General features: G+C 44.8%; 10 protein-coding genes across 15 annotated transcripts; 6 read left to right on the forward strand and 4 right to left on the reverse strand.

The window, feature by feature from the left end:
• The first annotated feature begins 20 nt into the window (after nt 1–20).
• LOC117586639 (L-galactose dehydrogenase) lies at nt 21–1407 on the forward strand. The gene is made up of 2 exons (XM_034276869.1): nt 21–1017; nt 1227–1407. The coding sequence occupies exons 1-2, from the start codon at nt 56–58 to the stop codon at nt 1285–1287; spliced, it is 1023 nt and encodes a 340-aa protein (XP_034132760.1). The 5' UTR covers nt 21–55; the 3' UTR covers nt 1288–1407.
• A 988-nt stretch (nt 1408–2395) lies between these two features.
• LOC117586638 (L-galactose dehydrogenase) lies at nt 2396–4173 on the forward strand. Its single transcript, XM_034276868.1, has 4 exons — nt 2396–2605; nt 2672–3113; nt 3171–3544; nt 4028–4173. The coding sequence occupies exons 1-4, from the start codon at nt 2460–2462 to the stop codon at nt 4098–4100; spliced, it is 1035 nt and encodes a 344-aa protein (XP_034132759.1). The 5' UTR covers nt 2396–2459; the 3' UTR covers nt 4101–4173.
• Nucleotides 4174–5487: 1314 nt separating this feature from the next.
• Nucleotides 5488–7170, forward strand: LOC117585988. Of its 3 annotated transcripts, none has more exons than XM_034275810.1 (3): nt 5488–5713; nt 6199–6595; nt 6660–6915. In XM_034275810.1, the coding sequence occupies exons 1-3, from the start codon at nt 5593–5595 to the stop codon at nt 6709–6711; spliced, it is 570 nt and encodes a 189-aa protein (XP_034131701.1). In that variant the 5' UTR covers nt 5488–5592; the 3' UTR covers nt 6712–6915. The 3 variants fall into 3 exon arrangements, with proteins under 3 accessions (XP_034131701.1, XP_034131699.1, XP_034131700.1); XM_034275808.1 differs by lacking the exon at nt 6660–6915 and adding an exon at nt 6922–7170 and having other exon boundaries at nt 5489–5713; XM_034275809.1 differs by lacking the exon at nt 6660–6915 and adding an exon at nt 6934–7170 and having other exon boundaries at nt 5489–5713.
• A 1029-nt stretch (nt 7171–8199) lies between these two features.
• LOC117586053 (solute carrier family 35 member F6) lies at nt 8200–9800 on the forward strand. Its single transcript, XM_034275896.1, has 4 exons — nt 8200–8349; nt 8433–8580; nt 8641–8794; nt 8857–9800. Exons 1-4 carry the CDS (start codon nt 8282–8284, stop codon nt 9633–9635), a joined length of 1149 nt encoding a protein of 382 aa, XP_034131787.1. The 5' UTR covers nt 8200–8281; the 3' UTR covers nt 9636–9800.
• LOC117586055 (mitochondrial glutamate carrier 1) lies at nt 9757–10999 on the reverse strand. The gene is made up of 3 exons (XM_034275899.1): nt 10855–10999; nt 10647–10781; nt 9757–10583 (listed from the first exon to the last, which is right to left on the reverse strand). The coding sequence occupies exons 1-3, from the start codon at nt 10884–10886 to the stop codon at nt 9803–9805; spliced, it is 948 nt and encodes a 315-aa protein (XP_034131790.1). The 5' UTR covers nt 10887–10999; the 3' UTR covers nt 9757–9802.
• On the reverse strand, nt 10972–14841 carry LOC117586054 (mitochondrial glutamate carrier 1-like). Its single transcript, XM_034275897.1, has 6 exons — nt 14689–14841; nt 13557–13616; nt 12560–12694; nt 12008–12493; nt 11801–11941; nt 10972–11727 (listed from the first exon to the last, which is right to left on the reverse strand). The coding sequence occupies exons 2-6, from the start codon at nt 13613–13615 to the stop codon at nt 11583–11585; spliced, it is 966 nt and encodes a 321-aa protein (XP_034131788.1). The 5' UTR covers nt 13616; nt 14689–14841; the 3' UTR covers nt 10972–11582.
• Nucleotides 14842–15490: 649 nt separating this feature from the next.
• LOC117586747 lies at nt 15491–18063 on the forward strand. 4 transcript variants are annotated; one of them, XM_034277052.1, is made up of 5 exons: nt 15493–15746; nt 15796–16112; nt 16167–16454; nt 16665–17382; nt 17444–18063. In XM_034277052.1, the coding sequence occupies exons 1-5, from the start codon at nt 15587–15589 to the stop codon at nt 17497–17499; spliced, it is 1539 nt and encodes a 512-aa protein (XP_034132943.1). In that variant the 5' UTR covers nt 15493–15586; the 3' UTR covers nt 17500–18063. The 4 variants fall into 4 exon arrangements, with proteins under 4 accessions (XP_034132941.1, XP_034132943.1, XP_034132942.1 ...); XM_034277053.1 differs by having other exon boundaries at nt 15587–15746; nt 16167–16421; XM_034277050.1 differs by having other exon boundaries at nt 15491–15746; nt 16167–17382.
• A 131-nt stretch (nt 18064–18194) lies between these two features.
• On the reverse strand, nt 18195–19796 carry LOC117586748 (serine/threonine-protein kinase Aurora-2). Its single transcript, XM_034277054.1, has 3 exons — nt 19549–19796; nt 19172–19487; nt 18195–19114 (listed from the first exon to the last, which is right to left on the reverse strand). Exons 1-3 carry the CDS (start codon nt 19663–19665, stop codon nt 18294–18296), a joined length of 1254 nt encoding a protein of 417 aa, XP_034132945.1. The 5' UTR covers nt 19666–19796; the 3' UTR covers nt 18195–18293.
• Nucleotides 19797–19874: 78 nt separating this feature from the next.
• LOC117586749 (zinc finger protein 670) lies at nt 19875–21855 on the forward strand. Its single transcript, XM_034277055.1, has 2 exons — nt 19875–20069; nt 20135–21855. Exons 1-2 carry the CDS (start codon nt 19920–19922, stop codon nt 21665–21667), a joined length of 1683 nt encoding a protein of 560 aa, XP_034132946.1. The 5' UTR covers nt 19875–19919; the 3' UTR covers nt 21668–21855.
• On the reverse strand, nt 21749–25858 carry LOC117586746 (arginine/serine-rich protein PNISR). The gene is made up of 9 exons (XM_034277049.1): nt 25329–25858; nt 24962–25268; nt 24733–24895; nt 24228–24497; nt 23894–23996; nt 23479–23535; nt 23003–23130; nt 22710–22944; nt 21749–22651 (listed from the first exon to the last, which is right to left on the reverse strand). The coding sequence occupies exons 1-9, from the start codon at nt 25816–25818 to the stop codon at nt 21879–21881; spliced, it is 2526 nt and encodes an 841-aa protein (XP_034132940.1). The 5' UTR covers nt 25819–25858; the 3' UTR covers nt 21749–21878.
• Nucleotides 25859–26361: the final 503 nt, after the last annotated feature.

Genomic DNA, 26361 nt, shown 5'->3' on the forward strand with positions numbered 1-26361 from the left:
CCCGTACAGCTCTGGGTACCGTAACCATTCCAAGCTCATCCTTCACATAATAAAGATGCCAGGAGAACTTCCAGCCACCTTTGTCAAGGGCTTCCATAATGAGGAGCTGGTGCGACGCATGGAGTACCGGGAGCTGGGCAGCTCAGGACTTCGAGTGTCCAAGATAGCACTGGGAGGTGCCACCCTGTCCTCCATTTTCTACAACGACTTTCAACGCGAGGAGGGCATCAAGACGGTGGTGGGTGCAATTAAATCGGGCATCAACTACATTGATACTGCTCCGTTCTATGGCAATTCGGAGGAGCTCCTCGGCCAGGCTCTGAAGGGTATTCCTCGGGAGGCCTACTACATAGCCACCAAAGTGGCTCGCTATGAGCTTGATCCCAAGAAAATGTTCAATTATACGGCTGCCAAGACGAAAGAGAGTGTGAAACGGAGCCTGGACCTACTTGGACTGGAGAAAGTTGACGTCCTTCAGGTGCATGATGTGGACGCCGCCCCCAGCCTGGACATGGTTCTTGACGAAACTATTCCCGTTCTGGAGGAGTATGTGAAGGCGGGCAATGCTCGCTTCATTGGCATCACCGGCTACGATGTGGACGTGCTCAAGGAGTGCGCCGAGCGGGGCAAGGGACGCATTCAGGTGGTCCTCAATTATGCCCGCTATACGCTGGCGGACAACACCCTGCTGCGTCACATGAAGGCGTTCAAGGAGCTACACGTGGGCGTTATTTGCGCCTCTGCCCACTCGCTGGGGCTACTCACCAATGCTGGACCCCCATCAATACATCCCGGTAGTCCTGAGCTCCTGGCTCTGGGTCGGCGGGCGGCAGAGATCTGCAAGCAGCGTGACGTTGAGCTGGGCAAGCTGGCCATGTATTACACAATGCAACTGGACGGAGCAGCCACCTTCCTCGTTGGCATTCCCAATCGCCGGCTGCTACAGGTTAATTTGGACGCAATCTTCGATGGTCTCACGTCAAAAGAGCAGGAAGTGCTGCAGTATCTGCGCGAAAAGTGAGTAGGAATTGTGCAAATCGGATTTGGTGTTAGCAATTGCATCACGGGCACTGGCACTGCCACTGGCTCTGGCACTTGCTCTGGCACTGAAACCGGGTCGAACTTGGCCTCAGCCTCTAAGCTGGTTACTCCAATCCAATTAAGTCCAGTCCAATCCAATCCAATCACTATTTTCACATGTATTTCTTTCTTTGTCTTTGTTTCAGTCTTTTCACCAAATCCTATAGCTGGGGCTCCACTCTATCATATATCAACAATTTCCAATGAGTAAAGATCACAGCTGAAGAAATGCATGTAGCCTGAAGAGCTCGAAAAGCTTTTATGAAACGACCGTTGGAAGCACGATAATTAAATCCAATAATAAACCAATAATATATATAAAATAAATTAATTAAAGAAATGCCTGTAATTTTATTTGAAAACCTTTAACTTCCAAACCGTTTTCACATCTTTAAGCCAAAGAACTTCATTTAGGTACATATTTCCTTTGAAATTGTTTTGTTTCCAGTACTAATTCAACTAAAAATTGGAAACATTCACCTTTTATAAGAAGTAAACTTGTACGTATGTTTTAAACAACATATTTATAATTTCCAAGATAAGCTCAGGCTCACACACAGCTCAATTGTCGTTACCTGGTACACCCAATATATTTATAAACAAGTGTGTGGTTCGCAAGTGTTTTATTTGCTTTTGATTGAAATATTTGTATTCTTGGTTTACATAAACATTCTAAAGCCCGTTGCATGGTTTTTGAGCTCAGAGAGTGCACATATTGCAAGAGGGTGAGAGAATGCATTGGTTTGGTCGTGGACTTGCGAACAAGAAGGTGCAGATGCTGGAATACCACACCATGAATAGGAAAATATTCAACCACTTCTACAAGGGAGGAGTTGATTAGCAGCTTCAGATGTATAGGAATATGTATTCATCTGCAATATGTACGAGATGTAAAAGAAAAAAACACTTTTACCTAACGTCTATTTTTTATTAAAATACAGAAAACATGCACAAGCCCATGTTCGAGAGCACTCACTAGACACGCCTCACCTTTATACATGCATATGCAAATATATCTTGGGAGAGTAGAACTTTTGTCAATTCTTCTCCCTTTGTAGTCTTTCTCTTTTGCAGCTTTTACACCGACGCTCTCTCAGCACAGCACAGGAGCGCAATCAACAGTTAATAAGACTTCTGCTCTGTCTCTCTCCCTTACGATGATCTTTCGTATCAAATTTGAGTCCGCTCCTGTGCACAAACACTCGCTGATATCAGAGCACAATAATATGTGTATTTGTTTGATTAAGTGCACTTCAGCTCTGCTCTCTTTATCAGGTCTGGCAAATATAAACTAAATATATGGCAAAACTCTTGCCAGTATTCCTTTGACTGGGGTAAGAATTTCATCAGAGTGTGACATAGATTGGACGCTCATCAAAATGTCTGGAACATTGCCGGCTACCTTTGTGAAGGGTTTCCACGATGAAGAGAAGGTGCGACGCATGGAATACCGCAAGCTCGGAAAGACAGCTCTAGAAGTATCGAAGATTTCATTTGGTGGCGGTGTATTGTGTGCCAACTATGGGTAAGAGATGTAAAAAGTCTCTTAAGGGGACTCTTAAATTAAATACGACTTCTCTTTCTGACATAGCTTTGAACTTGAAGAGGCCATCCAAACAGTGCATGAGGCCTTGAAATCGGGCATCAATTATATTGACACTGCTCCATGGTATGGACAGGGACGGTCGGAGGAGGTGCTCGGCCAGGCCTTGAAGGATGTCCCCCGGGACTCCTATTATATAGCCACAAAAGTGGCTCGCTATGAGCTCGACCATGAGAACATGTTCGACTTCAGTGCCAAGAAGACTCGCGAGAGTGTGGATAAGAGCCTGAAGCTTTTGGGTCTGAAATATGTGGATATCATCCAGATCCACGATATTGAATTTGCCGAGAATTTGGATATTGTTCTCAGCGAAACACTACCCACTTTGGAGGCGCTGGTCAAGGAGGGAAAGGCCAAGTATATTGGTGTCTCTGCTTATCCGATTTCCGTGCTCAAGGAATTTTTATCCCGAGCACCAGGAAGACTCGATGTACGTAGTCTAGAGGAATCATCATTGACTTACTAAACTTTTATGAACTACTTGCAGACGGTGCTGACATATTGCAGGTACACTCTAACCGATGACACGCTTATCGAATACTTGGATTTCTTCAAGTCGCAGAATTTGGGAGTCATTTCAGCTGCTGCCCATGGCCTGGGCCTGCTCACCAATGCTGGTGCTCCGCCGTGGCATCCGGCCACCGATGAACAAAAGGCTCTGTGTCGCAGGGCATCCGAGACATGCATAGAGCGCGGTGTGGAGCTGGGAAAACTGGCCCTCTATTACTCCATGAAACTGGGGGAAGTCGCCACCTTCCTCACTGGCATGCAGACGCGGCAGTTGCTCCAGATTAATCTGGCGGCTTGCGAACAGCGTCTCACCGACAAGGAGCAGGAAGTGTTGCTTTATCTAACCAAAAAGTGAGTGTTCGACTCGGAAGTTGGCCAAAAACAAGACAAAGACAGAGCTAAAAATTGTGCAACTCGGATACAATGTTAGCATTACATCATTTCCACCACTTCCAAGCGGTTGACCAGGCCATACCCGTCCCAGACTGCAGTGTATGGCGTCCACACATACAGACACACATATGTACATCCGTATGTGCATGATCATTGTCAATCTTGGCCATCGGTGCAGTAGGCACCGGGAAAAAAAACACTTCCCCTGCCCCAACAGTTTGCCATCCATTTCCCAGTGCCTATTGAACTTGTTGCTCTTCTCTCTCTCTCTCTCTCTCTCTCTCTCTTCATCATTATATTTCTCTATTTTGCCCGTTACGTGCTCCACGGGAATTATGATTATGTGCAACTTTTCCCCACTTTAAATGCTCGCAAAGTTTACCTGATCCTCTCAGATCGGACATTATGTAAATTTCTTAATGTTTCTCCTTTCATTTTCAGTGTTTTGAATAAACCTTTCAATTGGGAAGGCATCGAACTGGAGCGCTATTGGGCGGCGATAAAGAACAAGTAATTCCAGAGGAATATTGTATAGAAAATAAAACGAAGAATTGAAGAAAGTCTGATGGCTTTACAGCACTAGATAACCTTTAGCAATGATTTTGTTTGCCCTAGAATTGAACTTGACATAAATGAAGCAACAAAAGTAAGTTTCCATAAATGATAACCACTATGCGAGTATTAAGAGGGAAAGTCACAAGACCAATATATGATAAGCGAAGAGTAGGTACTTGAAAGACTGATAATAATTATTTGGAAAGGTAAGGTTTTAACCCGAGAAGAGAGACGAAAACACACAAACATTTCGTTCGTTGAGCATCATTACAACTCAATTATGTCCAGCTTTTGGGGAAATGCATTCATATACCCTACTAAAGGTTGTTTTCCTTTTGCTGAGATTTTTTGTAATAATTAAAAAAAAACTCACAAATATTTCGCTTAAACGAACTATTTTTTTTTAATCTGCGTCAAAGGGTACATTATCTTCGGTGCACCGAAATAATATATCTTTGTATGCACTTTTTGGGCTAATATTGAAAATCCACTTCCACCTTTCGCTCTCCATGGCGAAAATCCAAATCAACAACTAATTACGCTTTAATTAACGCAGTAAACGTAAAACAAAAGATGTAAATACGAGTAAAAATAAAAACAGAAAACACATGGAAAGGCAAGACGGCAACTCAAATTATTTATCTGGTTGCATGAAGGAGAACCGAGTCGCACCAAGTCGAACCGAATCGAGCTGAAGCGAGGCGGAAAACGTGGAAGTTTAATAACATTTTGAATAATGAACGAGGAGCCACAAAAAAAAACAGCAAGTGCTGCGGTAAAAATGCGAGGCGAATGCACACAGCAGAAATGCAATCCACATGCCACACGAAAAGCGGAAATGTCTCTGGAGCGATGCCGCACTTTGTTTTCCTTAAACTGCCGCTTTTAATAATTTTATTTTACTTTTCCATCTGGCACCATGGCGCAATCCAATAAATGTTCGTCCTTTCAAATGTGCACAGCACTTTTTTTATGAGTACTGGCCAAACGAGATGACGTATTAAAAAAGCTTTGTTTGCTTTGAAAGAGTTAAAAAAAAAACCGGAAAGGGTTACATCCAATCTTAAGTACGTTTTATGTACCTTTACATATAATTCGTCAAAGTAAGATCCTATGGTCTCTCATTTTTTTATTTTTGTGGCCATTATACCCCCACAACGACACGAATGTTTGCAGCCACATAGGTACATATCTTGTTTAGCCAGTACTCAACGCTCAGCTGTTGGTCAGGTTCTCAGTCATCTTACTCTCTCTCTCTCTCGGCTTTCTCAAGCTCTCTCCCGTGTTATGCGCTGGAAGCTTATCGAAGCTTTTCAGCTGCGCTTATATGTGCTGCGCCGTCGCAGAAGAAGCGGTACTTTCGGTTTGAATTTCCAGTCATTGAGACGTGTACGGTGCCGCGTTAACTTTACCACACGGACATTTGTTGTTAAATAATACTAAAGTGCAATATGATGAGGATACAGAATGGAATAGTGCTTTTGTTCGCCTGCAACGTAATGCTGGCTGTCTACGTGTCCGGCAATAATAATAATAACAAGCAGCAACAACAAAATCAACAGCAGAAACAAGGTAGGGTTATCGACACCGCACACACAGCAAGAAGGGACTGACTGACTGATTCATGTTGGGTGGAGAAATTCTCAATGCCATTGCCAAGTTCTTCTGCGGGCTGTTCTAGCCAGACCAAAATAAACAGAAACCGGTTGGGGAAGAGTAACTAAGAAGCTCAGACAATGCCGGCCAGGCAGGCGTTGAGTGAACTTCAACGCTTTGTTGCGGTTCGCTGGAGTAAATGCCGCCAGATGTTAGGCTTATGAAGAAGTAACGGTTATATCTAGAAAGAAAGCATTTAAGCGTTATGTTATGGGGAAAAGAACGAAAATGGAAAGTTTAGGGTTTGAAAATTCTGTATTGAAAGATACAAAATTTTTAGGTAAAAAGGGCTAAAAAACTGCGTTCTCTAAAAAGAGTTTATTGGATAGAGTTCATATCTTAAATCGAAACTACAAGTCTACCTGTGCATCACACAAGTAAGTTTCCTCAATTTATTGCAGAAATCTGGGAACAAGACCTTTCGGACACCTTTAAAATCGAGGGCAGCGATCAGGGCATACAAAAGGTCAACCTGAAGTGCGGTGCCAACTCCATGAATGTCATGCTCGAGACGGAAAAGCCCTTCACGGGAGTGATGTACACTCGTGGCAGTTTCTACAAGCAGACCCCACCGTGCTTCATGAAGCCCACAGCCAACCAAGGTGCCCGATCACTGGAGATGAACTTCCAACTAGACCAGTGCCAGACTCTGAAGGATGGTGATCTCTACACGAACATTGTGGTAATTCAGAACGACCCAGAGCTGATAACACCCGGTGATTCGGCCTTCTCGCTGGAGTGCGACTTCCGTCAGCCGCGTAGCCTCGATGTGGAGGCCAGCATGCAGGCCAGAGATAGGTAAGAAAACGGGATGTGATAATCCTTTGTAAAGTTGTGATGTCATGATCTGAACTTGCAATAGAAACCCACAAAAGTTGCGTGGAGCACGCAGTGGAGCCCGCCAGCGTCAATAGAACTTTCAACCCACGAACTCCACTCCTAAGTTCTGTACTTCTTCTTCTTCAACTGCAATCATTTCCAAATAGCTGTACATAAGGTACAAAACGAAAGTACCCCCCTTCTTATGCACTGTGTTCCCCTCCCTCAAAACTAAACACCCAACGCGTAGCGGCTTACTAACCCTAAAACCAAATGAAACACAGCAAAGACCAAAAACACTACAATACAATCCACAGGGTGGCCACAGGCTCCAAAATTACACTCACTAGTCCCGATCCCGCGGCCCCCACGGAACATCTACACAACTCGGTGGTTAGCAACAGTGATTCGGTTGAGTACATACCAAAGTTTAGCAGACCAAATAGAACCATACACCTGGGTTCCGTCGAAGAGGTGGCGCTGCCATCCTCGGAGTACGCCAGGGACGAGCTCTAAAGAACACTAAAGATCATCCTCAACACAGCACACAAATAGAACAAAAACACAATCACAACACTTGAAAATCACACTTAAATACAGGTGAGACACGAGGACACGCTTTTTGTTGTTAATTATTTGTCTTGTTTTAAATTTTACAAAACTGTTGTTTTTTTTTTTACTGACTTTTTCCCAACTTCACAGGAAAATCGCACAGAATTCGACGACCGCAACGTAAACGGAGAAACCGGCGAACAACAGATGCACTAACACCACTTCATGTATTTTTCATTTAAATGGTTTTTCATATCCTGTGATATTTTTTAAGTTTGATTTTAATAAAACTACAAGCAAAAGTTTCTTAAAATTTGTGCCTTTTTGTTTTTCCTGTAACTGTGTGATTCTTTTCCTCTAATTCAAGGAAAATATCAAACTACATAAATAAATTGTTGAAATATTTTTACTTTTAATTTTCTATAAAACAATAATATATATATATATATATAGTTTGATATTTTCCTATTATTATATACTATATATGTATATATATATAATTTAATTCAAGAAGAAAAATGCAACATTTAGGACCCCTTGTGGGAAAGATATCCTCGATTTGAGGAAATTGTGGAAGTCTATGGTTAAAATCAACGCAAAAACAAAGGAATCCGAATCTTACGGATTATAGGTAAGGAGAATGTATCTAGATCGTATACAGTACATATGTATGTATATACATAGAAAACATATTAAACGGTTAAAAGCTTGTCTGTCTAAGACAAAGTCATTGCTAATGCTTTAAAGCAGCTGGTAAAATGGAATATTAATATTAATTCCATCAAATTGAGTACACAAGTGACCATACAATTGGTTGGCCAGCAACATCCAAAAAAGATAAATCATGAAAATCAGACAATCTTGTGGAGAATTAAATGGTGATTCTAGTAAAATTACAGTTTTAATGCTAAGAGTAATAACCAACTGGTAATATTAAACAGATGATCAAAGTCGATGAAAATGATATAAGGTTTACTGTATATTTGCAGTATATTTTGAAAAGGAAAGGGTATATTTCAGTATACTTTTCCGCGGTCACACTACAAAGAACGTCAATAATAAAAATTTAAATTTAATTAAATTAAAGAAACGCTGCAGATTTTGTGGTTTAAAATGGATCATCGTGTATTCCTATCGCTAGTCTTTGTGCTCAGCGGCACTTTTAATGTTTTGGTGGTGAAGTAAGTGGCGTTAAATATAAGTAATGCGTAGAAACAACGTATGTATGTTTGTATGTACATATTTATGTTTGTTAATCTTTCAGGTGGGCTAACCAGCAGCAGGTTATTGGTAGCGATGGCGAACTACATGGCTTCCAGCATCCTGTGGTCTTCACGATGCTCATGTTCCTGGGTGAATTCCTTTGTTTCATTGCCTTCAAGGTGGGCCGTTTGGTGGTCAATCGTCGTGGGGTAAGAGTCATGCAGCGAGAGAATATTAAAAGGAAATATTAAACTTGGACTTTTTTGCAGCCTGGGGCGGAGTTGGACAGTATCCTGACCCAAGTTAGCGGAGAATTCCATCCCCTGAGCATGCTGCTGCCCACAATGCTGGATGCCATGGCTTCCATATTGCTGTTCACCGGCTTGTACTTGACTTACGCCACCAGCTTCCAGATGATAAGAGGTTCGTTTATCAGCTGCTGACATTGCTTATCTTGGTTTACATTGAATGTGTCTTCCCCTCAGGCGCTGCCCTGATCTTTGTGGGCATCTTCAGCACCATGTACTTGAATAATACGCTGGGCACACGCCACTGGTTGGCCATTTTCACTATGGCGTGTGGCATCCTGGATATCATATCCTTGGATGTGCAACGCGTGGACTACGATCGGTTTACGCTGCCGCACAAGGACCACAAATCAATTTTGGCTGGCGATATGCTCATCATTATAGCCGAGATCCTGCACGGCTTGCAGTATGTCTATGAGGAGAAGCAGCTTAAGATCTCGAACGCGGCTCCGCTGCAGGCCACTGGCTGGCAGGGTATCTTTGGCATGGCCATTACCGCGATACTAGCCATCTGTATGCACTTTGTGCCCAGCGTGATGCCATTCAATGAGAGCTCGCGTGCTGTCTTTGACGATTGGAGCGATCTGTGGACGGGACTGGAGGGAAATGCACCCTTAATCCTGGCCCTAATTGGATTTACCCTGTCCTGTGCGGTCTACAACTTTATTGGACTGTTCATTGTGATGTACTCATCTAGTGCAAACCGACTCCTGGCCGACGGTCTGCGAGTCTATTTTATCTTTGTATTTGTCATTGTCATGGAATGGGAATACTTCAATCTGATCACGATCATGGGCTTCATCATAATGCAAATGGGAATCATCATGTACCGTCAGGCCATATTCGTGGATTGGTATCGTGCGGCCCTGGCCCGCTGGCAGCGCAGTCGCTATGTGGATCTGAGTGCCGATGCAGCGGCAGCAGCTCCCAACAGCAGGCCAGCCGATGTCATCTAAGGAAAGAAGACCAGAAGGAGGACAGTCGAATGTGATATGAGAGGTTGGGGCCATTGGAGAGCCCAGGGCTGATTCATCAAAATTACTTATCAATTGTAAACGTTAAAAATTAGATTATAAATTACACAAATACACATAAAATTTATTCACACACTGACAACACGACACTAAACAGTCTTCTTCCTTTCCATACCAAGAATACGCTCACCCACGCCGGTGAAGTACACCATTTGGGCGATGCCAAACATTGGGGCAAGTACCATGATGCGACACAAACCGCCCTTGAAGAAGGCAGTGGGACCCTCATACTTCATGGTCTTGCTGACACAGTCAAAGAAGCCTTCGAACTCCTTCTCGCCTTCAATCTTCTTGATGGCCTGCAGACGGGTCTTGATTACGTCGAAGGGCGTGCACAGAAACGCAGATGTCATGCCAGCGGACAGACCGGCGAGCAGAGACCAATAAAAGACGGCTTCACCGGAGTTATCTGTCTTGCGGGGTCCCGCATCATTGATTGTAGCCATCATGGGGAAGTAGATTACCGAAAACAATACATCCCGCACCCCTGTGGCCTTCACACCCTTGTACAGACCAAAGATGCCATTCTCCTTGACCAGCTGCTTGGCGACGCTCAGTGCTGTCAATTTGTGCACCTCCCTTCCTGCGGACCGATCTGCGCTAGCAATGCGTCCCGCATCCTGCATCTGGATCTTGAGCAGCTCCATGGGTGTTGTGACAACGATCTGAAACAGCCCCGCCAAGCCACCGGCTATGCCCGCCATATGCAACGGCAGCTTACCCTGAGGCGTGGACAAATGATAGCGAAAGTAATCATTGGCCGCCAACTTAATGGCCTTTTCAGGCGTAACCAATATGATGTTGACCGCGGATCCCCTGTACATGCCAAAGAATCCGTCTTGTGCGATGGTCTTGCGAAAACAATCAATGCTGAATTGAGGGTTTGTTCATATTTTAGCATTGATTTAATTGTAAAATGTTAGCCCCACTCACATGCTGCTGTACATCTTCTCGCCATTGGGTAATATTTGTTGATTCTGCAAGCGCGTCTTGACCAAATCCATGGGGAACACACAGGTCACCCCAATGATGCCAGCGATACCGCCATTAATGATCTTGGGAAGTACACTAGAGGACAACGCATGATTAGCGAGGGACCATTCGTACCCCTACACTCCGGTCACCATCGGCAAAAACTCACTTAAACGAGGCCGGTTTCTTTTGTTCCGCCATTTAAACTAGAAATTTTACTTAAACAAAAACTAAAATCCGAAAAACATGAAATAACAACTAAACAGTAAGACGACGAGAGTACAACTAAATTTGATACATATGTATAGATATATATTTCGTTTGTTCATGTCTGACAGTTTTTATAAAGTATAGTATATGGTTTTTGCTCTATAGTCATGTTCTTTAACGCTACTAAAAGTTACACTTTGGCCTAGCAGCAAAAGAAAAATGCATTTTTAATACGATTACAGGCGAAAGGTTAATAGCTAACATGTGCATGGCTCAGGGATAGAGAGTTACATGGAGAGAGAAAGAGAAAGGGATAGGCAAAACACAACAGTTATAAATTAAACTAAAACAAAAAGGGACTAGCAAACAAACATTTTACATAATAATAGCTTTGATTCCACTTTATCTTATTGTCATAGGAGCATAGGTTCACTGCCAAAGGCCTGTATTATGATATACGTACATAGAATATTCTGTCGGTATACGGGTATACGATTAGGATCAAGGATAACTTTAACAACTGTTCGTACTGGACTGATGGCTAACTTTTTGAGACTTTAAAATTACATTGTTGGACAGCTTTAACAATAACATTTAAACACAAATACACATTCAACATTTAGAGAGTAAACTTAAAATGCGTTGTCTTATCGATCCGCTTTATCGGAAAAGGGAAGTCGTCCTCCTTTATTTCTTTTCCACGCCCAACAGCCCCTCGGCCACGCCCAGATAGTAAACCGTCTGGGCAATGCCAAACAATGGAGCAATCACAATCATACGGCACAGGCCACCCTTGAAAAAGGCCGTGGGTCCCTCATGCTTCAGCGTCTTGCTAAACATTACGAGAGAAGGAGAGGGAACGGACAATGAGAGGTGATTAGCCAGTGGAATGGTTCAGCACTCACGTGATGCAATCGGATATGCCTTTGAACTCCTTCTCGCCATCGGCCTTCTTAATCGCCTGAAGGCGTGTCTTAACCACATCGAAAGGATTGACAGCAAGAGCAGCTGTAGAACCAGCCGCCAAGCCAGCCAGGAAGGAGCACCTTTAAGGAAATAATAATACAGTGAAAAGAGATACAGCAAATGGGCTGAGCAATCTGAATTCTCACCAGAAGACAGCCTCGCCAGAGCCATCCTTGCGCCTGGGGCCGAGATCATTGAGCGTGGCAAACAGCGGGAAGTAGATCACCGAGAATGTCACATCTCGCAGACCTGTTGCACCGATGCCCTTGTAGAGGCCAAAGATACCCTTCTCCTTAACCAGCTGTGAGGCCAGCTGGGTGGCCGACACCTTCTCCACCGTCTTGCCAGCCAGTTTGGCAGCCGCTGCCACACGACCCGCGTCCTGCATCTGAATCTTGAGCAGCTCCATGGGAGTGGTGACAACGATTTGGAATGCACCGGCCAGACCACCGGCTACCATCTGACTGCTAATGGGTAGCTTGCCATCCTTAGTGGTCAGCTTGTGACGGAAGTAATCGTTGGCAGTCAGTTTGATTGCCTTCTCAGGGGTAATCAAGAGGATGTTCACACCCGAGCCGCGATACATGCCAAAGTATCCCTCGGCGGCGTACGTCTTGCGAAAGCAATCGAACCTGGAGGGGATTACACATATAATTTGATTAACTCTTTAGGATTGCATAGATAACAGATGTACTCACATGCTTTTGTACATGCGTTCGCCATTTGGACCGACCTGCTGGTTCTGCAGCCTCGTCTTGACCAAATCCAATGGAAACACACATGTCACACCAATGACGCCAGCAATTCCACCGTTGATGATTTTGGGCAGCAGTCTGTAAGGAGTTGTAGAGAGAGAGAGAGAGAGAGAGAGAGAGTATTTTGTAGTCTGTCTTGCGACTCACTTTTGCTAATTGACAACTATTTGCACTGCGTTAACTTTTGCATTCCCATTTGTATGTGCAACAGGCACCAGGGCCTTGAACTTGACCACCAACAAGACATCTTGTTCCCCGCAAACTTTTCTGTTTCTAAAGGTATCTTAGCTAATTGATCTAACAAGTAACACAACAGAGAGGTCAAAGCAATGAGTCGCTTCCACTTATTATGCGAACAAATATTTGGTTCACTGCCAACATATCAAAATGTATATCTTTTCAGATCTATAGCTAGTCGGTCGATGCTTTGGTCTATTTTGGGATTCTGCGCTCGGTCGCTGCCAACAAAAGCGAAATGCATTTGTTCGAAGGACCGAGCCTAGGAACAAACAACCATAGCAAATAATATGCAATCATATTATGTCATAGTAGATACGCCTGTCCTTGAATGCACTTTTGCCATAAATTTGTTGCGATGCGACGATGGGTTCAGGCGGTTGGCATGGCGGCATATTTGCTGAAAAATTGTCTAGTGTATTTTCACAGCTATGACACCTACATAACATTTTATAGCATCCAACAGCTTACGGTAAAATTTGAGAAGGAAAAAGAAGTTAGAGGGAGATGAATATTGATTTTCAAATAAATCTACTTCGCCTGCACACAGGTTGCTTTTAAGTAAGTGTCATACCCGCAAGCAGCATACATACATATGTACGTAGTATGCATGAATAACTTATTTATTCGTTTTATAAAAATATTGTTTGCTTTTCTGATTACACCACCAAGGCATCTAAATAAAATTTTATTGATAACTTACGCGAATTGCTGGTGCTTTGGCTGTTCTAGCGGTGTTTTGTCTACCTGGATCGTCGCCATGCTGAAAACAAAACAAAAAATTTATAAATACACATACATACATACATGCATACATATATGCACATTAATATGTCTGATATAGATATACAAAGTGGTGCAAACTGGTTTGTTTATATTTTAAAAAATATTCGCACATATACAATTATTTCTGTACACTTGGTTCCTTTTGCTTGACCACTTTACTCCAATTAAACAATACATCATATAATTATGTTAACCAACTGATAGGACAATTTATTAGAGTCAGCCGATAAGAACGGCTGAGAGTGAGGCGGGGGTACAAAGTTTATTGACATGCACGGGGAGCGAAGAAGATTAGCAGCATACCAAGCAAGCATTTCCATTTGTTTGCCATCGTGAATAAATATGATAATATTACACCCGAGTGTTAAACGAACAAATTAAACACATTTTAAGGGGCATTTAAATCTTTGAAAGGTATTGGAACCACCGCCCGGAATAGCGGCTCTTTTACCCGCATTGCGCAGAAGATAAGCGCAACTTTTTTATCATTTCAAGAATAATTCAAGCATAAAGATATCAGAGAAGAAGTTGCCGATAATCAGCAGAGGGGAAAAAGTGGAAGAAGGCCTAAGTACGCTCCACAAGTCAAGGTAACCACAAGCAGCTATAAACGCGAATGATAAAAAGGTAAAATTGTCAAGATTAAGGCTTCAAAGAGGTGTTGTGTTGTTGCCGTGTCCAAAAAAAAGTTATTGATTATTGCGCGAATAGACAGAACAGGCTTGGAGGGGCTTGAGAACTACTTAAGAGCCTGCCTGCCTGCCTGCGTGTAACATTTTTGAACAGGTGTAAAATTGTATGTACATTGAACCAATTCCATTTGATAATGTTTAATCATCGGGGTAACTGGAGCAACAAGCACTTGTATGAGATTTTACGTAATTTCTGTATTCATCAAACCCTCGAGAACACCTTTAATAAATTGAATTTACAGCCGCACTCTTCTGATACATAATCAACTGTATATGTGGCCCTCGCAGGCTATTAAATGTTTAAATTAATTTGTGCGTAGCGTTTGTTTATACCACCCCGCATGTTTTGGAACTCACTTATCACTTATTTCTTCGATGAATAGTTAATTGACTTGATTACTGTGCACTTAAATGCAGCCTTTACTGAACAACGATTAATTAACGGCTATTAAACTAAATTAAATGTATTTATTGTTTTCTTCGCGCCGTCGGCGTGCAAAACACGCAGAACGAATTATCGATAAAATATACCGTCAGGGCCTCGTAAATATACCAAAATATACCATAGCATTTTCAAAAAATTCTTTAGTCTTACATCAAATTCCTCGATTTTGATGTTCTGTTTGATATTACTAGCTTGCAAAGGCTTTTAACAATGAAAAAGTAATTTAATCCGTTTGAAAAATAAGTTTGTCTTATTATGAACACTCCTTTTTATTAGATTGAATACCTTATGACATTATATTTTAAGAATTTGTAATGAGTTATTCCGTGAGCACATCGCTAAAACTCTGAACATCACGCTTCCCAGCACTAGCACGGAAGCACAACAAAAGAATTTGGCAACACTTTTTCACTTTCAAAATATACATTGAACTCAATTTCGACCTCAAAATATCATACCATGTAAAATAAATATTATATGCCGAAAACAGTTACCCTGGGGGGGTGTGGTCCTATTTGGTATTTACAGTGAAGTATGAGCCCTTCATCTATCCCCTATTCCACCCATCTAATTTTTTTAGCTCTGTCTCTATGTGTTTTACGTTAGTCAGAAAAATTGGAATTCACATGAATAATAAGTTCTTTCCTTACTGTCTTTAGTTATTCCGTGAGCACATCGCTAAAACTCTGAAGATCACGCTTTCCAGCACTAGTACGGAAGCACAACAAAAGAATTTGGCAACACTTTTTCACTTTTCCTCAACAAAAAATATAGAAAATAGCAATTGTTTAACTAAAGAATTGGCGAACAATGAGCACGACACGTTTTGCGCGTTCCGGGCGCGTCCGAATTTGCATTCTGATGAGCATGTTCGTGGTGCTCATCATGATGATTGTCATTTACCAAATGTCCCAACACCAATTGGACGAAAGCCGAGCCTTTCAGGAGGGCCTCAACGTTCAGATGCAATGTAAGATAAATGCTTTCGGCAGAGCCTCTTTACTGATAATAATATGCAGCCTTAACAGCTGAGAAACTGACGGCCGAGAAGAGAATGAGTGTGCTGCGCACGGAAAAGGAGAATTACGAGAACCAGCTAGCAGAGTCCATACAAAAGCAACAGGAGACGGAGCGTGCCCTGCAGGAGAAGTTTGATGGCCAGCTGGAGAAGTATAAGCTGCTGGAGTTCAAATATTCCGAGCTGGAGGGAGAGTGTGTCAAGAGCAAGAAGAAGCACATCGAAGATACGAATTCATTTGATCAGAAGCTGCAGAAACTGCTGGCGGATGTGCACAAAGATAAGGCCTCTAAGGAGCACGAAGTGGCCGCATGGAAGGTGAGTGGAGAGTAAAGCTAACTTCTAACTTCTCTCAATATTTTAACGCTTTAGGAGAAGCATGATAAGCTACAACGCGAATCGGAGCACAAGATACATGCCCTGGAGGCGACGCTGACTGAATACAAGAGCAACTGCCACTACATACCAAAGGTGCAGCCCGCAGAGGCACCAGCACGAGCTGGCGTTCAACAGCAGTTGAATAAGCCAGCGGAAATGACACTCACAACGCGTCACTCCAGTCCGTCGCAGCAGGCGCACAGCATTGATAAGCCACGCAACGATAAATCCTTCAACGCGCAATTGCAAGTGAGTGAAGGCGTCTACAGGATTGGCGGCGGGGTAAATCTTCTAGCAACTAACCAACACCAAAACCAAACCACTAATAATACTAATAACAATACAACCAATCCAACTCGTGGCGGCGGGCTGAAGGAGCAGATCCAGCCGCAACAGCGGATGGTGGAGCAGAAAGAGGAACAGCTGCCAATCTTGCCCTTTGCCGTGCGCAACAATCACAGTCTGATACTTAAGTCTGTCGAAAATTTTCAGATTGTACCGAAGTCGCTTACTGAAAGGCAGCAGCAAGAGGAGCCCCAGCTGGCCGGTGGACCCGTCTCGCCGCTGAGTGCTCCGCGTAAGAGCAGCACTGCGGGCGCTGCCGTCAAGAGTGCTGGCGATGCTCCGAATGCTTCAGTTGCGCCCAGACTTAGCAGCAGCAGCAGCGGTCTGCCGCCCCTGGCACTGCCACCGGCCAAGCCAGAGCGCAAGCTCCCGGAGAATGTGGCCCCCATACCCGACAACTTTGAAGACAACAAAGTAGACGCCAAAGGCGATGCTGTCGACCTGGACACGGCGGCCGAAGAGCTGCCCAAAAATGAGAACAACAATCGCTATGCGAATGTTGTGAATGATCTCGAGTCCAATAAGAATTTGGGCGTGGCCCCTAAACCCGTTGAGGACTCGGGCGCACATGAAGTCAAGGATGCCATGAACGAGCCCAGCTTCAATTTGCCTGCAGCGGGACAAAATCTCTTTGACGGAGAGCTGCCAGCGCCAGGACCTGGCCCAGCGGCCGATGATGCTGTCAAAGCCGAAGCAGCCGGCGGTGGTGATGGTGACGACGATGATGATGTGGGCGATGTGGCAGTGAAGCAGCCTCAGCATTTGCTCGACACAGACAATCTGAACAACGAGATAGCGGCCGACCAAGGCAAAGAATTTGCCGAAGGCATACATCTCGAGGATGCCATGGATGAGGATCAAGATGGTAAGGCAACTGGCTCTATTTACTCTATGAAATATGGTCCTAAGTCTTTGTAATTTTCCAGAGGATGACTACTCCAGTGTGGCGCGCAAGAAGGGAGGCGAAGCCATTAGAGATTAAGCGTCAGATTAGATTTAATGCGGCATGTGTGCAAAGGATTGGCAACCTTTTTTTTAAGTTAAAGCCGTGCTCGCACAGAGCATTGAACAAATTTCCATTGAACAAATCGGATCCACGAGTACACGAATTATGTATTATAAGTAATATATTGCCAGTGTGAGCACGGCCTAAGGTATAGATTTACTTAGGGGTTAGGTAAAGTTTAGTCTCATCATTATTATTGCTTTTTTCAAATGAAAAATACCCAGAGATGGATAAATGGCAGAAGCCATTCGCATGTGTCGCTAAGATAATTGCATGAGCCTATCCTATCTATATAAATTCTCAAGCATAATTTCATCACAGTTTAAATTACGCTTCGGCTTTGCATTCAATAGGAGATCTTGTACTTTGTTTTCTGTGATAAGAAACTTTTGACATCCACTTGGAATGTTGCCTGCATTTTTGTCTCTGCTGCAAACCACTCAACATCGATAGAGAATAAATAGAACACGCCGACACGCCTTGCATTCGGAACACACTCACAAACTTTACTTTAAATGATATTAAAACTAAATGAATATATGTTAATTTTTCTTGTGTAGCCAGGGCCGGCTTTAGGGCAGGGCGGGCGCCCCAACGAGAATACCTAAGTACTGCTGCCGGTCTTAGACCTAAAGCCAGCCCTGCTTGTAGCTTGCTAAATGATGAAAATCTGAAATGCCATAATTATATTACGCGGCGCAACTCAAACACAAATATGAACTAGGAAATAACTCAAAATCAAAATAAATAAAAGAGAAACGATAAAACGTTCACTTTGTGTGCGCCAGAATCCATGGGTGCACCAACACCTGGTCCAGGGGCAGACGATGCTGTGGATTGAGGACCAACAGCTTGGAAATCAAGTGAGCAGCCGCCTTGGAAATGTGCTCTGGCAGCTTGTACTCCACCTTAAGGATCTTCTTGTAGGTCTCGTCGTAGTTTTTCGAATAGAATGGAGCATGACCCACCAGCAGCTCAAAGCAGAGCACACCCAGGCTCCACAGATCCACGTTCTTTGTGTGCGGCTTGCCCTGGACCATTTCCGGTGGCAGATAGTCCACAGTTCCGCACAACGTCATGCGCATCGAGTTGGGCTCGTGCACTGACCACCCAAAATCGGCTATCTTCAGGACACCCTTGTGGCCCAGCAGGAGATTCTCCGGCTTGATGTCGCGATGGATTATGTCACGCTCGTGCAGATACAACAGGGCCGAGCAGAGCGACTTGATGTAGGTGGCCGACTGGCGTTCATCGAAGCGCTTTGACGGCTGAGCCTGCAGCGCATTGAAGAGCGTGCCCTGTGGAGCATACTCCAGGATCAAGTAGATGCGCACGTCGTCATGGAAGTAGGCGTATAAACGAAGAATGTGTGGGTGCCGCAGATGCGATTGGATTTCGATCTCCCGGCGCACCTGATGCTCAACATTAGACTCGCCAATCTGACGCTTGAACAGCACCTTCAAGGCGACAACGAACTGGGATTCCTTCTCGCGTGCCAGGTACACATTTCCGAACTTCCCGCGTCCCAGTAGACGACCAATGTCAAAGTTGTTCAGCTCCCAAGTTTTCTTTGGCTTCGGGGGCTGGCTTTCTGTTTGGGATTGCATCAATGTAAATTTCCAGAGTGGAGATGCCACCAGATACTCACCAGTCTTGCCTTTCTCTTTGTCAGTGATGTTTGAAGATGTGGATGCAGTCGGTGCAGCAGCTTCAGTGGCTGATTTCTCGACTGCGCCAGCGTTGGTCTTCTTAGTTTCTGTTACAGGAGCTGGCGCCACAAACTCTGAAGTTGTTTTCTTTAGTGCATTGGCAGTGGGCACAAGTGGCTTTGCAAATTTCGACATTGCCGCTGGGGCGGGAATTCCTGGCCCCGCTTTATTTGCTGAATGTGCAATTGTCGTAGCCGCTTTGGCCGATACCGACGGAAGGAGCTTGCTGCCTGGTGCCATATTCTCGCTCGTCGGCTATGTTGTAAAATGATCAGTAAGTACTAAGTTAACAATTGACGGCAGTCTCCCGACTCACCTTTTTAGTCAGCAACAAATTTTTCTTCTGCATGCCAAGTGCGGAGGCCGCTGCCTCCGGCTTTCTGACCATGGCATTTTCTTTCGGACGCAACACATTGTTGGACTGATGAGACATGTTTGCACACGCAATCAATAATTACGAACAAACAGTTTTGGTCAATTTAAAACAATACAAATACAAAACTCAATTGGGTAAAAATTCACGACGTGGGAAAATAAAATGCCGTTCGTTTGAATTAGGAAGCGGGTGTCCCAGTTTCGCTGTGAATGGCATGCTGTGTGACCGTTAATTATACAGAAATATACCGTAAATATACCGAATGAAAAACAAAACAAAAATATTTAAAATTCCAACTTTTTCGATGTATAATGCAAAATCAAGTTTTTAATATTAACAATCTAAGCTGCCGTGTTTGTCTGGAGACAAACGAGGACGCCTTGCGTCTACACGACGAGATCCAGTACAATGAGCTGAACTTTGAGTTGTGGCAACTGCTGGAAACCGTCTCCAAAGTGAAGGTAAACCCATGATACATGAATTATTAGTTTCGAAGAATCCATGACTGAGACAATTTCCTCTCTAGTGCACTTGGAACGAAGCAGACATGCCGACCCGCTTGTGCCAGAAGTGTACACACCGCTTGATAGCTGCCTATGAGTTCATCCTCGATGTGGAGAATGCACAGCACACGCTGCAGAACTTGTATCTGCAGCCAACGACAGCGACTACGACTACGACTCTGATGAAGGATCCCGAGCAGATGCAGATGGAGATTCTGGGAGTGTGCAGTCAGGACGAGTTTCTGTCCGTCCTCTGTGACACTAAGGAGGTGGCTGTGACGATGGATGCAGAGGACACCGCTGAAGCTGTGGTGGATGTGCAATTTTCACAAGCAGAAACCATTGTCGAGTCAGTCTATGGATCAGAGCAGCTAGAAGAACTGGAGACGGGTATACCATTTGAGGCAGAAGGCGTGGAGGTTACACAAAGTGTGGATGAAGAAAATTTCGATGTGAAAGCGGATAAACAGGAACCTCCGGGTGGGACAAAGCTGCGTTCCTCACAGCTGGGCAGTCGGCTAACCCACTCACAGAATTTCATCTTCAAGTGTGCCATTTGTCCGCGTGTCTTTGCCAAAAATGATTCGCTCGCTCGGCACATTGCCGTTGCCCACACTCAGACAGCGGACGTGGCCGCCCAGGAGCTGGCAAACGAGAGCAGTGGAAGCGGCGTGCTCACCTGCAAGCACTGTCCACGCATTTTGAAGCGTCAGGACACACTGCGTCGTCACATGCAGGCATTCCATCCAGAGGAAGCGGCCAAAGATGAGGCTGAGTCAACTGGCAGCTCACAGCGGAAGCGCACCGCCAAGCGTCGTGAGTGCCCGCACTGTGGAATTAGTTTTCCCACCTCCAGCCTGACCATCCACATACGCCGGCACACGGGCGAGTATCCGTACAAGTGCGACCAGTGCGAGAAGGCCTTTCCGCGCAGCCAGGATCTCAGCTTGCACATGCGACACCACACGGGCGAAAGGCCCAGCGAGTGCAAAATCTGCTCCAAGAAATTCATATCCCAGAACAAGCTGTCCCGACACATGCGCCTGCACACGGGCCAGCGTCCGTATGCCTGCGACAAGTGTGACAAGAGCTTCGTGCAATCCAACGACCTAAAGATCCACATGCGCCGCCATACAGGCGAGCGGCCGTACAAGTGTGATGTTTGCGGGGACAGCTTTGTCTCGGGCTCCCTGCTGAACGTGCATCGGAATCAGAAAGGTCACATGGCCACAAGTGGAAACCTGAGCTCTGGCGACACCACCACTGAAGATCCGTACTTGAATGCACGTGTCAGCAAGCGTCGCGCGGAGGATATTGAGCGAATGCGGCTCAAGAGAGATGCTGTGGATGGCCTCAATCAGCCACAGATGGCAACGGAGACGATACAGTACTCGCCTCCAGAGAAGCCGCTGCTGATCTACAAGTGTGGCGTCTGTGAGTGGACCTTCAAGAGCGGCGCCTGCCTAACCATTCATCGCAATAATATGTCCCACTACGAGATTGGCAAAGTCGATTACGGCGATCCATTTTCAAAGGTAGTCAAGCGGCATAGCTAAGTAAACAATTGGAGATTTACTTTAAGATATTTTATTTATTTAATTTATTCATTTACCCACAAACTCACCTACAACAATCTATTTTGAAGCATTGATTAATATCTCTTTATTAGGTTGAGTAAAAACTGACAACTAAAATCATTAAAAACTGAAGAAGAAAATAGAGAAAATTTACATTTAACAATTAATAGTTGCAAGTTGTTGTACGCCTTTAGTGGCGCTTGCGCTGATGCGACGCGGAAGAGGAGGAATACGAGTTGGCGTGGTGAGTGCTGCGCGACTTGGAGCGGGATCTAGAGCGATGTCTGTGCTTGCCATGATCATAGCTGCTGGCATGGCCGCTGCGAGTGCTGCTGTGACGCGAGGAGCGTCGATCATCATCGCCAGAGTGGCTCGAGTCCCGTGGCCGTCGTTGATGTTGATGATGGCTACTGCTGCTGTTGCGCCTGTCACCGATATAATGAGTTCGATTGCGTCGGGAACGACGCTCTCGTTCCCTCTCGTGGTCACGGCGCTCGTATTTACTCCGACTACTGCTGCTGCCGCCGCCAGCTTGATCGCGTTGATCACGGCGACTGCTTGTTGTCCGGCGACTGCGGCTTCTGCTGCTCTTGCCGCGACTGCTGGAAGTTTTGGAACTGCCGGAGTTGCTGTGGCTGTCATCGCTGTCGTGGGAGGAGCTACTGCTGCTCGAGCTGCTTGAGGAAGACGATGTGGAAGACCGATGTCTCTTGCTCTTTGACTTTCTTGACGATTTGTTGGCCTTGCTCAGGGCCTTCTCTGCAGCACTCAGCATGCAGGCCACTGCCTCCGGCATCTGCAGCAGATTGGTGGCCAAATTGGGCACAGGCTTCAACTTTGCAAGAGCCGAGCTAGAGCTCACAGGCGCACTGGCAACAATTTGGGCGTAGTTTGCCGTTGAGCTTTTACCATCCTTATTGTCGCTGAAGCGAGTGGTGCGCTCCTTGCGACTCGGTCGTTTGCCTGCCAATGAAGAGGAGGAGTTAATCAATACATAGCGCACAATATTCTAGTGGCTAACCATTAAACTGGAGCAGCTTATCATGGTGGGTGGGATGTTTGGCTGTTGTCTCCCCAGGCGGTTCGGGATTACTATGGGTGGTACGTCGCCTTTCCTTGTCAGCATCGGAACGGTCTCGTTCCTGCTTGCGATGTCTCTGAAGTGTCTGCTCATCGCGCTGCTCCTGCTTGGCCACGCGATCCTCAATGTCATCAACGACTCTCTCAAATGCACGTTTGCTGCGTCGTATGCGAGCCTATTAAAAAAAAGAGTTATTAATGCCAGATTTATAGGAAGGACTTGTTCCAACTAACCTTCAACTCCTCCGCGCTGAGCTGTACGCTTTTATCTGGATCCTTTGATGCTTCTGCATTGCGCGCGCCTTCTTCATCGTCGTCATCCTCATCGCTTTCGCTGGAAGAATCGCCATAGGCTGCTAAACCTATAATTCAAATCAGTCAAGTGCTAATTGTGGCTACCAGAGACAATCGCGATGCAAAGCGGGCACAGTTTATGGGTAATATTTTTATGACGAATTCGTTAAGGGAAACATTTTCAGAGACAGACAGAGAGAGAACCCATGAATTTGGACAACAAGTTAAGGAAAAGGTAAGGGAATTTAGGTTTAAGTCGACCAATTGTAAAGACTATAAGTTGGGATCTGCACAGAGGGTGGGTGGTTGGTTGTGGGGTGGGTCTTTAAGCATAACTCAGACTACCTTTTAAACGAAACATAAAAATAGTGCAAAACGAAACATAGGGATATTTATATTGAATATTGTAAACTTACCCAGATTGCCGGTAATGGAGGACAAGGCGCTTTTGCGAATCACTTGGGCTGATGATGCTTTTGATTTACACACATACATATATATATATAGTAGTAGCATATTATATAATACGATTATAAATTGTTCAGCAAGGGATTCAGTTTGGTTTGTGTTTTGTGTTTATAATATAGTAATTGACCAACAAAAAAAATAACCATGAAATCAAGAACGCGATCGCCGAGTCATCTCACAAGGATTTCATTAACGAGATGGAGCAAGGATCGTTCGTTGCGGGAAGATCTTCCATCATCTTATGTTCTAAATACTTACACACACCAACAAAACACACGCCAGTTGAACGCTGAAAGAGATCGGGCTTTTGGGGAGGGGGAGAGTGGGGAGCAAGAGATTTGTTCTTAATTATCTATAATGTACCTTTAGCGCGATGCGCTTTTAATGTTTCTGCTGCAATCGCTGCAATCTCTTCGTTTGTCGTTTCCAGGAGTATTTCGGTTAATGTGCGACGCACCAAAAGCATCTATAGATTTCGTATTTATAGATTCATTCGGGACTAATGTGTATATATAATGTTGGTGGATGCGCAGCCATTGGCCAGGGAATGAAACGAACATACATACATATGTGCATGGAAAGAGAGTGCAGTGCAGGCTCCTTCTTCATGTGATAGGATTCGTATAATTATAGATTACAATTTCATTGCCTGGCTGAGCGCACACACATCAAATAGATTCAAATAGTGAATGCCTACCAGATCCGCGAGTCTTTCTTCGTAGTTTTTACCATTGCTAGCGGCTTCTGTTGCCCCTGTTGCCACACCGTCTGCCGTCTCCGCATCCTCCAGTGACTTTGACTTTGACTCCTTCTCATTCTCCTGCTGCTCATCATCGCCGCTGGCGCTGCTGCTTCTGTAGCAAGCCTTATTCAATATATCTTTACCTACGAGTATTTTCGGTTCCACTGATGCCGTCTCCTCCTCCGGCTCCTCCTCCCCAGCATTGGAATCTTCGCTGTCGCTGGCCTGAATGTTCAAGTTCATGTTAAATTTCATGTGTTCCCAGCATTAAATGCCTTGCAAATTGTCTGTCTTTAAGTTCGTTTTTTTCAGTATCGTTCGGTATCGTTTTTGTGTGCAACCAATTGAGTGTAGCGCATGTAAATGTGTTGCACTTTTCGCACATTTGTTGGTCGGTGGTGGAGGGTGGAGGGTAATGATAGTCGATAATAACCAGGCCATGCCTTTGCCTTTTACTTACCACAATCGCGATGTTCAATGGATTAACAGGTGTTGTTAGTGTTTTGCTAGATACTTGCTTAACATTGCTTGTAGCTTGGAGAAGTACCTCAGCATCCGCACCACTGGAATGCTGTCGCTCCATCTGTCGCTGCTTCTCGCGCTCCATTTTCTCCAGACCCTCTCTGTAACCATACGAGAGGTGTGATTTTTGCGTTCATTTTACACTACTTATTCCTGACCGCCCTTACCTTATCCAAGCCGGCAACATTTTCCGTTTGTTTGCATCTATTTCACTGCTGGCACTGCTGTTGATGCTGCCACTGCCGCTGCTGCTCTCTGGCAGCGACTGCAGCTCATGTTGGTGTGGATTTTGATGTTGATGTTGATGTGAATGTGCTTGTGGTGTTTGCTGTGGCGGCTGCTGTGCCTGCTGCAGCTGTTGATGCGGCTCATTGGGATTGCTCACGTTGAGCTTCAGCAGCGAGGGAATATGCGCTGTACGATTGGAAGAGGCATTGACCGTCTTGTTAGGCCACAGACTCCATGGCGGCTTGCCTGTAGAACACATACAAATTAGCACACAAGTCATTTTTGAGTCTCTCAAGTTTCTCTCACCCGTATTGCTGGAGGCAGCTACTGTTGCTTTGCTTTCGCCGAGTCCTAGCCACTGCGATTGCGTAACAGTAGGAGCGGGCGGTGGCGTTTCACTGCCATGTCCTCGCTCATTGTCATCGTCCATGTCCATGTCAGCCTCGCCGTGCTCCTCAAAACGTGTCATCTTCGTGGTGGTCGCCAGCGGTCGCACGGGCAGCGTCTGCATTTGCGGCAGCTGCTGCTGATACCCAGAAACATTGCCAATGATGGGTGGCGGCGGTGCCATGGGCATAGCGACCCCAGCCGGAGTAGTGTCCCGCATATGTATCCATTGCTGGGCGAGCTGGGCCCAATCGATGGTCAGAGGTAGCCCTGTGGACACCAAGGGATTCGCGACGGCTGCCGCGGGAAGAAAGTGAGACGGGGGCGGCGGCGGCAGCTGGGCCATAAACTGATTGTGGTTGCGTTTGTTGTAGCCAAGATCGGCATTAGAATTCCCACCGGGAAACATTTTAGTAATTTGCTACACGATAAAACAATACAGTTATGCTAATGTGTTGATCGTCTATCGTTTGTGATTTACAGATGCCGTATAAGGTGGTGATTGGGTGTTCAAATTACTCGATTTTGGTATTCAGCTACGGATAACTAACTATCTAGCACCCTCAGCGCTGGTAAAATAATTTTCTACTAAAAATTAATAAATTTTCTAAAAGATTTTCTGGTTTTGGACCTCATTTTGATTTTATTATTCATAAAATAAGGTTTAGTCGAAATCGGTTCAATCAAGACTACATTTTTTACAATGTAACTACATGGTAACTACACATACCTACTTATATATGTATTTAGCGACAGAGACACCTGACAATGCAAAGTGGATTGTTGACAAGTTTTGCCGCAATTTTCTCTTACAGCGGTAGGAAGCGGTGTTCTCTCTAGGAATATTATAGTGATCAGAGCTTAGTTTTCAATTAAATAGCCCAGGACATGGATCTAAAATGCATTTATACACGTTTCCTACATGAGTGCATTGGAGAAGACGGTGATGCAT

Source organism: Drosophila guanche, unplaced genomic scaffold (assembly GCF_900245975.1).
Source record: "Drosophila guanche unplaced genomic scaffold, DGUA_6, whole genome shotgun sequence".
In the NCBI taxonomy this organism is placed as follows: Eukaryota; Metazoa; Arthropoda; class Insecta; order Diptera; family Drosophilidae; genus Drosophila; species Drosophila guanche.